We start from the raw sequence: 10,638 nt of genomic DNA, 5'->3' as shown, positions 1-10,638 counted from the left end.
AATTTTCTAACCTACCTGCCCTATTAAGGGATCTGACATTCCACGCTACGATCCGTAGAATGCGAGTTTTCTTTCTCCTGATAACGACGTCCTCTTGAGTAGTCCCCGCCCGGAGATCCGAATGGGGGACTACTTTACCTCCGGAATATTTTATCCAAGAGGACGCCATCATCATTTAACCATACAGTAAAGCTGCATGCCCTCGGGAAAAATTACGGCTGTAGTTTCCCCTTGCTTTCAGCCATTCGCAGTACCAGCACAGCACGGCCGTTTTGGTTAGTGTTGCAAGGCCAAATCAGTCAATCATCCAGACTGTTGCCCCTGCAACTACTGAAAAGGCTGCTGCCCCTCTTCAGGAACCACACGTTTGTCTGGCCTCTCAACAGATACCCCTCCGTTGTGGTTGCACCTATGGTACTGCCATCTGTATCGCTGAGGCATGCAAGCCTCCCCACCAACGGCGAGGTCCATAGTTCATGGGGGTTTAGGTTTAAGTAGTTCTAAGTTCTAGGGGACTGATGACCTCAGAAGTTAAGTCCAATAGTGCTCAGAGCCATTTGAACTAATCCTCCGGGCGGATTCGTGCCGCGGACCGGCACGCCTTCCCACTCGGGAAGCAACACGTTAGACTGCGCGGCTAGCCGGGCGGGTACCACATTCCATTACCTGTGTATCAGGATGACAGCCTTCGAGTTCAAGGGCCCACACGATGAGATAGAGTTATGTTGCACTTTTGTTTAGTTAAAAGTTTGATAGAAAATGAAACAAGCAAATAATTTTTTTAGTATTTGCTATGGAATTATTAGTGTTGCACGCAATGTTACCAGGTGTTAATCTCTATGACTTCTTAACAGTGTCAAAAGTAAATGTAACTAGTCATTCTACAAAAGAGGAAACTGTTTATTAAGTCGACGATGAGGAATAAATCGACAAAAGAATAAACGCGATTTATTCTAACAAACTCCATACGGTCGATAGAGAGGAGATCAGGTTTCTCCAAATAGCCCCGAAAAGACTCCAAGTGCGAATCGAAAACTGCGATGCTTGATATTTCCAAATAATTCACCACTTTGTTTTTCTCCCTTGATAGAATGTCATTTGCACTGAGGTGAACAAGGAATTCATACTTGGAAACTTTGCGCTCTTTATAAAAGTAATTAATTTATCGAAAAGTTTACAGTGAACACAAATAATTACATGTCGTATCCCTGTTGGGGAATGTAACAGCAGAGAAATCACAGCTCCACTCTGAGCTTTTTCGGATCGACCTCTTCCTCCGTTTTGTTCTCAGCCTTTTTAAGCCTCTCTTCCTCTTCCTCTCGCTCCCTCCACGCTTTCTGCTGCTTCTCTTTCTCCGCCTTTTCCGCTTCGTCTTCTTCTCTCCTGATGTCACCCAAGATACTCTCCCAAAACTGCATCCGCTCAGGATACAATCCGCCATCTACTACTACCATTTTCTCAGTCAGATGCATGTATGAGAAATTGCTGTACAGGGCGTCGATCCACATAATGTCTTCCAGTTCTTCAAACTCCTCGTATGTTGGATCACTGTAACAACCAAACCATGAATGTAAACAAAGCGATTCAGATGCTTCTTAGTTACTGCGTAGGCTGGTATAGTAGCTGGCCTCTGGTAATCACGAAGCTTAAAATAAACTAAGATTTGACGACGGTGGGCATCAACCGCTCGCTGTAGCTGCTTCGAAATAATTACTGGTAATGAGATCAAAAGCAAACATTCTTTTTTTTTCAATAACTATAATAATGACGATACATGTAACTTCCAGAAAAACTGAAAGACCAAGTGACGCCTGAAACTCATGATCGAGCAGTTGAAAAGATATGGTAAGTCTAAATTTAGATGACTTGGCTCAAAATAGCAAACGAGCGTGGTACCGTAATGGTTAGCATATTGGAATCGCATTCGGGAGGTTCATGGTTCCAGTACCCGCCCGGCCATCCAGGGAGTGTTCCTTCCTCATTCTTACGTAATTCGAGCTTGTGCTTCGTCTCTAGTGTCCTCATTGAGCACGAATCTTCCTTTTCCTTACAAACAGCACGCTGGAGATTTTTCATGAATTCTCAGGAAAGGCAAGGATTAATTATATGATGATCTTCGTATCAAAATATAGTGATACAAATGAAAAATGCTCCTGTCGTAGAACAACAAAAGGCGAACATCTCCTGGCAGAGAGGGGTGTGAAAGAAGGGAACAAGTTCATCGATTTATCTGACAGCTTCAGAGACATTTAAATCAAAACATCTTGACAATACGATGTGCTTCGTCAAGTAAAGTAACACGATTCATGATGTCGTCCCACCAGGACTCCCAGAAATTTTATACCACCAGAAAAACTTTTTTGTGATTACATCTATGTTCATCTTCCATATGATCTCGTATACTGTTTACTGTGGTGACTCTTCTAGATTTGCGCACAGAATCAGGGACTTTAGAGTATAAATTGCAAGAAGCAGGTGTGTAAGCATCTTGCTGTTAGGTGACCTCGCTACGCCGGACAAGTAGGGTTAATGTGTAAATAAGCGCGTATATGTCATGCTGTATTTGATTTAAATGTCTTTGAAGCTGCCCGATAAGTTTGTAAAGCTACTTCGCTTCTTTCACATCCCTGACTCTGACCAGAACATACTCACCTTTCTTGTGCTATGATAGGAGCATTTTTCCCTCTGGTTCCCAGCCTTATTTTGACTTTAGATCGCCATTGCTTGGCAACCGATGTAGACTCGGATGACGACTGAGCATTTTGAACCTTGTTGCTTACATCGTGGCAATGGATAAATCTTTCACAAAGCAACAGGAAAATAATTAATTACATGTATCTTACTACTTTCTTGCGAAATTTTAGCCGATTCGCACAAGTCTGAAACAGATGTTCCGCGCATAAACACTCACGAAAACCCGCGTGATTTGCACCTAAAATCCGAATGAAGTAGATTTCTGAAAGTAAGTTTTCGATTTTATTGTAGGATCACGTTTTTTTACTTTTTATTTTTTATTTACTTTTTCATTTATCTCAATCACTTTAAACCGTTTCCATGCATTCATTTCTAATATGAATAAATTTTACGTGCTACATTTAGCTCGACTTTAAGCCATCGCATCTCGACAACGGATAAAGATTGACGGATAATAAAAAAATCTTTGGAGTTTATCCATTTATTCACCTTAGTGCAATGTCTTAATCGATTCCTACAAGTTTAAAGAATAGAAGTGGCCAGAAAAACAATTTTTTGCTCGTATTTGCACGTAAAATTCGAACGGTCCACGTACAAATGGTGCCATTAGCCAAGCATTAATTTCAGCCCAATTAACATCTCTTTCAAGAGTAAGAAAACGAGAAACACAATTTTCCTGGACGCCAGCTCCGATTCGTCGTTCAGACCTCGCTTAACACAGTAATATACCTACAATAGACAAGTGTTCAAATGGCTTTACAAATGGCAGCTGATCCGGGCTAAACTAAAACTTTTCACCTCATGCTCCCACCTCCAATGGAAGCCGAGCACTAAGATCCCCCCAAACCGCGATTATGAGCACGGCCTTCTGAAATACATTTGTTACAGCGCTTCCGCAATGTAACGACAAAAGAGTATGGTTCAAATGACTCTGAGTACTATGGGACTTAACATCTGAGGTCATCAGTCCCCTAGAACTTAGAACTACTTAAACCTAACTAACCTAAGCACATCCATCACACACATCTATGCCCGAGGCAGGAATCGAACCTGCGACCGTAGCTGTCACGCGGTTCCAGACTGAAGCGCCTAGAACCGCTCGGCCACACCGGCCAAAAGAGTATCTGTGTTCTGTCCGTGTTCATTCAGAATTTTGACTGTACGTTTTACGATTAACATTCATCTTCAAAAAAATGGAAGCTTGAGTATTCTATGACATTTCGCGAATGCAGCCGGATGATGTCGACATCTGGCAACGATATTTCGCCTGACAACCATTAAGCCATCTTCAGTACGTTGTTTAATACAATCACCTGACGATGCCTGAATGGTTGTCAACCGAAATATCGTGCCAAATGTCGACGTCATCCGGCTGCAATCTCGAAATCTCATAGAATAATGTGTCAGGAATGCATTACTCAATCACTTAACTCTTAATCCTTCCATCAGATATTGCACAAGGTAGTAATAATACAGCGGTATAGTTCCCGCAAAGGCGCAGCGCGTAAAACAATGAATCAGTATTAAAACATTTTGAAAGACAGGAAGGAAAAAGTACGTCGCAGTCAGCGCACAACATACGCACATGCGTCGGTCAACCTACTGGTGTCAAATACACAACGACTTGTGCTGTAATGTGAGAGTAGAACGACTAGGTTTCTCCTTAATGCGTTTCAGAGAGAATTCTAGAGGGAGGATAATGATAATACGTCAGTGAAATCTTTTCTACATCACTTCAGGAGCTCGTTGTTCGTACATCTTGCTTCTCGATTTGTGAAGTGACGTAAAAGACCGAATTCCTTAGGCAGATTTGTAACTCTCTCTAGCCGCCCGGACACTAAATTATGATTAATAGTGAGATAAGAAATAGTAACAAAATGCTCCTCGAAAACATGCTTCGAACGGTACTCGTGTACACCTATGAGGAATGAATCAGAGAACTGTTCTGGAGGTCGAATGCTCCTATCGCCGCGGAGAATGGAATGTTATGTTATGTTAACTGGGGACCTGGAAACGACGGAGAGGATCCGTCTCCGCCGCAGCCGCAGTAGTCCACAACCCCACGACGGCTACCGCAGTCCACTTCACCCCTCCGCCGCCCCACACCGAACCCAGGGTTATTGTGCGGTTCGGCCCCCGGTGGAACCCCCAGGGAACGTCGCACACCAGACGAATGTAACGCCTATGTTTGCTTGGTAGAGTAATGGTGATGTACGCGTACGTGGAGAACTTGTTTGCGCAGCAGTCGCCGACGTAGTATAGCTGAGGCGGAATAAGGGGAACCAGCCCGCATTCGCCGAGGCAGATGGAAACCGCCTAAAAAGCATCCACAGACTTGCCAGCTCACCGAACCTCGACACAAATCCGCCGGGCGGATTCGAGCCGGGGTCCAGCGATCCTTCCCGCCCGGGAAGTCGTGCGTTAGACCGCACGGCCAACCGGGCGGGCGGAGAATGGAATACTTCGATGTACCACGTTTCTGGAACGTCGCTGGACTCTTTACTGGCCACACGCGAGACGGTGATTGAGATAACGTGAGGGATGCAGGCACTGGGCTTTTCACTCGACACAGTGTCAAGTAGTCCCTGGGATTCGGGTAAAAATCGCTACTGTTTGTAACAAACGGTATGGGCAATAATACAGTGGTGTGCAAAACTGAATGGCGAAAGCAACGTTCGAGTGATGTGGTATTACGAAGTAACATAGCTCAATGAGACTTCGACCATACATAGAAAGAATTGCTACAGTATAGTACAGAGGATAGTTGTAACAAATGCGCAGTGATACGAAGAGAAATGACTTTTTTATAAATACGCAGTGATACGAACAGAAATGACATTTTTATTGAAAGACAATAATTCCACAGAACTCTCTGAGATTCATATTGGTCTCCTGGACATTACGAAAGGTGGAACGTCGTTTTAACAGGATGTGTAATCACAAAGAACAACAGTGACTGCTCTGAAATGTGCTGCTATGGTTCAAATGGCTCTGAGCACTATGGGACTTAACAGCTGTGGTCATCAGTCCCCTAGAACTTAGAACTACTTAAACCTAGGACATCACACACATCCATGCCCGAGGCAGGATTCGAACCTGCGACCTGTGCTGCTATGCTGGCCTCATGATCGATAAGGAGTTTTTGTGGTAAGGCGTTCCATTATGTCTTCCAGCCGGACGCTGTGGCCGAGCGGTTCTAGGCGCTTCAGTCCGGAACCGCGCTGCTGCTACGGTCGCAGGTTCGAATCCTGCCTCGGGCATGGATGTGTGTTATGTCCTTAGGATAGTTATGTTTAAGTAGTTCTAAGTCTAGGGGACTGATGACCTGATATGTTAAGTCCCATAGTGCTCAGAGCCATTTGAACCATGTTAGGTCTTCCAGTCCTCCACCAGCGCAGTTGACGACTGTTGGATGGTCGTTGGTGGATGCTGACATGCTGCAGTACGACTTCCCATCGCATCTGTCACGTGCTCGATGGGATTTAAGTAGGAGAAAAGATCTGGGCAGTCCATTCGCTGAATATCCTCTCGGTGCAAGAGCTTCTCAACCTACACTGTTCGATATGCGGTCATTCACAGTCATCCGTAAAAAAGAAGTCAGCGCCGAATGCACCCCTGAAAAAACGCACATGGGGGATGGGTACACTGTCATAACAATGTTGACCGGTGAGATTTGGAAGACCACTGAACCCACGCAGCATTATTCCTCCTCACACCTTAACACCGGGATCACCACGATTATATTCGACAATGTTGCTGCGTGCATTACGAGTTCCTATCTTTCACCAGAATCACTACTCAGATTGATGTGCTCTCGTTCGAGAAGAGCACATGACCCAGTCGTCATTGGTCTAGTCCCCGTGCTCTTGGCACCATCGCACACTGTGCGACCAGGGTGTTGGTGTCAACGGAACACAACGTAATGGTCGTCGGGAAGAGGTACCACTACCCTGCAGTCTCCGTGTCACTGTGGAGAGGAGGCTGCGTGCCTTCAAGTCTTGTTAAATGTGTTTGCATCTGCATCGCAGATTTACGTGAGTACGTTCTTGCATATTCCACAATGTAGCGGTCACTTGCTGCTGCAGTTGATCGCTGGTCGTAGCAGCGCCTGTGGCTCGGAACGCTCCCAATACACGTGAAATAATGCTGTGAGTAATATCGAAGTCCTTGCTACACTCGTCACACTTCTTCCTTCTTCCACTTTCTCGATGACTCTTATCGCGTGTGAAGTCACCAAACGTTGTCTCTGGGCCTTGATGTAATGAAGAACACCGGCACCGCGACTGGTCGCTGATTGACATACACTGTCTTCTCCCGTTCGTTCAAGTGCCAGTGTTGTGAGGCCGGCCCCATTTGGTGCTATAGTCACACTGACCTCACGGCGTGCGATGTCCAGCTTTCTGTGCACGGCTGGGGGACCTCTGGGAACATGCTGTAGCACTTTCATTCATTGCCAATGTTATGGTACTTTGTTTATCTCGTCCCTAAATTTCGCAGAGCAGTGTAGCAGTGAGGAGGATCCCTGTTGATTAAGATCGAATGTAACAGCATACAAGCAGGTGAGAGTGCAGAAAATCAATCATCTTTCAAAGCCTAGATAATAACAATTAGTGAGCAGTTATTCCATCAAGAATCACTTTCTCGTTTTGGTTACAGAAGTCACCGTTGTACAACTCAGAGCAGGGCACAGAGATTCTGATCAGCGTAACACCATCCCCAACCGGCGCCATAAATTGTGAAACAGGCCGTCTTAATTGTGGAGTGGCAGTATACTTTGCTGAAGACCTATGCTCCCAGCCTGCCACCGTACACTGTTCGTCCTGGCGTGGGAGGTGTTTACACAGGGTGAAATAGGGTCTCTATTATGACTGTCATTGTTTCACAGCGGTGGGACATATAGCAATCAAGAATACAGGTATCTACCTATCGGATCATCCATTTGTGCGTCTACAGATCCCTGCAGACCACCTACACTTTCAACAAGATACTGCATCGTCTCACCGCTCTCGTACTGAGATTGGGGAACACACATCACGAAAATATTGGTGCTAAAGTGGCATCGCAAATTTATTAAGCTCATGTGGGACGCCGTTTAGCGAAATGTACTCTACTTTGACCCACGTCTGACCGATTTCAGTGAGTTCAGGACGATGGTACAGCAGACATATGAAATCCTTGAGACTACACGGCCCTGCCAGCATCAGAGCGAAACGGGGTGCTAAATCTTACCAGTCGTATACCTGTGACTTATTGCTTACACGGCGCATATCGTGACAATCAACGTGTCTTTGGATTCCAGTTCTTGCAGTTTACGTGGGCGGCATACCCAAAGCCTACAATTTAATTATAACGCTATTATACATTCTAAGTTACTTTCTCTCTCTCTCTCTCTCTCTCTCTCTCTCTCTCACACACACACACACACACACACACACACACACACACACACACGCCCGCGTGCGCGCATACACACACAGAACACCACGAAAGAATTATACCAATGGGACGTGATTCTGGAGACGTGATGTATATGTACAGACAAACAGATTTTTATTATTTCAGAAAAATTGGATGATTTATTCAAAAGAAAGAGCTTCACAAATTCAGCAAGTCAATTAGGGGTCGGTCCACTTCTGGCCCATATGCAGCCAGTTATTCGGCTTGGTGCTTATTGATAGAGTTGTTGGGTGTCCTCCTGAAGGATATCGTGCAAAATTATGTTCAGTTGGCGGATTGTATCGTCAAAATCAGGAGTTGGTTGGAGGGCCCTGCCCACAATGCTCCAGATGTTCTCATCTGGCGAGACATTCGGATATCTTGCCAGCCAAGGTAGGGTTTGGCAAGCACAAAGACAAGCAGTAGAAACTCTCACCGTATGCTGCCGGGTATTATCTTGCTTAAATATACACATCAAAAAAAGTTTTGCATCACCCCAGTTCCCAGAATTCCTGAAGACAGGCGTTGACAGTGGATATTGTATAACAGACACAGTCCCTCCAACTGTTCAGAGATGTCACTAAACCAGCCCAAAGACGTAAACAATGATGCACGACCAGCATCTATTAGACGTAGGGGGTCCGACAGACGATCAGTTCCAGTCATTCCGCCAGGAAGGAGGTACACGGCTTGTGTTGTTTGTAGTTCAACCATGCCTAGACGGGCAGTACCGTGGTTCGATCGCGTCCACATTGTTAATTTGTGCCAGGAAGGGCTCTCAACAAGGGAAGTGTCCATGCGTCTCGGAGTGAACCAAAGCGATGTTGTTCGGACGTGGAGGAGATACAGAGAGACAGGGACTGTCGATGACATGCCTCGCTCAGGCCGCCCAAAGGCTACTACTGCAGTGGATGACAGCTACCTACGGATTATGGCTCGGAGGAACCCTGATAGAAATGTCACTACGTTGAATAATGCTTTTCGTGCAGCCATAAGACGTCGTGTTACGACTCAAACTGTGCGCAATAGGCTGCATGATGCGCAACTTCACTCCCGACGTCCATAGCGAGGTCCATCTTTGCAACCACGACACCATGCAGCGTGGTACAGATGGGCCAACAACATGAAGAATGGACCGCTCAGGATTGGCATCCTGTTCTCTTCAGCGATGAGTGTCGCATATGCCTTCAACCAGATAATCGTCGGAGGCGTGTTTGGGGGCAACCCGGTTAGGTTGAACGCCTTAGACACATTGCCCAGCGAGTGCAGCAAGGTGGAAGTTCCTTGCTGTTTTAGAGTGGCATTATGTACGCCGCTGGTGGTCATGGAAGGGGCCGTAACGGCTGTGCGATACGTGAATGCCATCCTCCGACCGATAGTGCAACCATATCGCCAGCATATTGGCGAGGCATTCGTCTTCATGGACGACAGTTCGCGCCCCCATCGTGCACTTATTGTGAATAACTTCCTTCAGAATAACGACATTGCTCGACTAGAGTGGCCAGCATGTTTTCCAGACATGAACCCTATCGAACATGCCTGGGATGGATAGAAAAGGCCTGTTTGTGAACGACGAGACCCATCAAACACTCTGAGGGATCTAGGCCGAATCGCCGTTGAGGAGTGGGACAATCTGGGCCAACAGTGCCTTGATGAACTTGTGGATAGTATGCAACGACGATTACAGGCATGCATCAATGCAAGAGGACGTGCTATTGGGTATTAGAGGTACCGGTATGTACAGCTTTCTGGGCCACCACCTCTGAAGGTCTCACTGTATGGTGGTACAACATGCAATGTGTGGTTTTCATGAGCAGTAAAAAGGGCGGAAATTACGTTTATGTTGATCTCTCTTCCAATTTTCTGTACAGGTATCGGAACGCTCGGAACCGAGGTGATGCAAAACTTTTTTGATTTGTGTATAAGATCAGGATGGATTTCCATGGTGACAAAAAAAACGGGGCGTACAATATCGTTAATGTACGCTATTCTGTAAGGGTGTCGCGGATGAAAACCAGAGGGGCCCTGATGTGAAAAGAAATCGCTCCCCAGACCAGCACTCCTGTTTGTCGGGACGTATGGTGAGCGACAGTTAGGATGGTACCTACCGCTGGCTGGGACGTCTACAGGCCCGTCTTCGCTGGTAATCGAGGCTCAGTTCGAAGCAGGACTCACTACTGAAGACAATTCTACTACAGTCAATGAGATAACAGGAAGAAGACGTTTCTGGAGAGGCCCTGGACAACGATGGGGTACCAACCCGACTGTCAAATGCCGTAAAACCCTACATCCCTACAATCAGGGATGATGATCTCGGATGCCATTTCTGTTAAATTATCCAGTTTTTCGGAAATTGAAGCCATATATTTGTCTGTACATGTACTTCACATCTACTGATTCCCGTCCCATTGGGATAATTCCTTCGTGGTGCGTCTATTTTTTTTCTTTCCTAAACTGTATTATCTGGAGTGACAACTGAAATTTTCTACCCGGATCAGGACTCTGATG

The 10,638-nt window shown here is 45.8% G+C and overlaps 1 protein-coding gene across 1 annotated transcript in view; it reads right to left on the bottom strand.

Moving 5' to 3' along the window:
* Positions 1 to 1,010: 1,010 nt before the first annotated feature.
* The window catches only part of LOC124613493 (venom carboxylesterase-6-like), a 150,489-nt gene continuing 140,861 nt past the window's right edge, over positions 1,011 to 10,638 (bottom strand). The window contains exon 10 of the mRNA XM_047142201.1: positions 1,011 to 1,548. Within this exon, the coding sequence (XP_046998157.1) occupies positions 1,236 to 1,548 (313 nt within the window). The 3' untranslated portion in view covers positions 1,011 to 1,235. The remainder of the gene's footprint in view (positions 1,549 to 10,638) is intronic.

The sequence above is a fragment of the Schistocerca americana genome, chromosome 4 (genome assembly GCF_021461395.2).
Source record: "Schistocerca americana isolate TAMUIC-IGC-003095 chromosome 4, iqSchAmer2.1, whole genome shotgun sequence".
In the NCBI taxonomy this organism is placed as follows: domain Eukaryota; kingdom Metazoa; phylum Arthropoda; class Insecta; order Orthoptera; family Acrididae; genus Schistocerca; species Schistocerca americana.
Note: the sequence above shows the minus strand (reverse complement) of the source record. Positions and strands in the feature narration are given on the sequence as shown.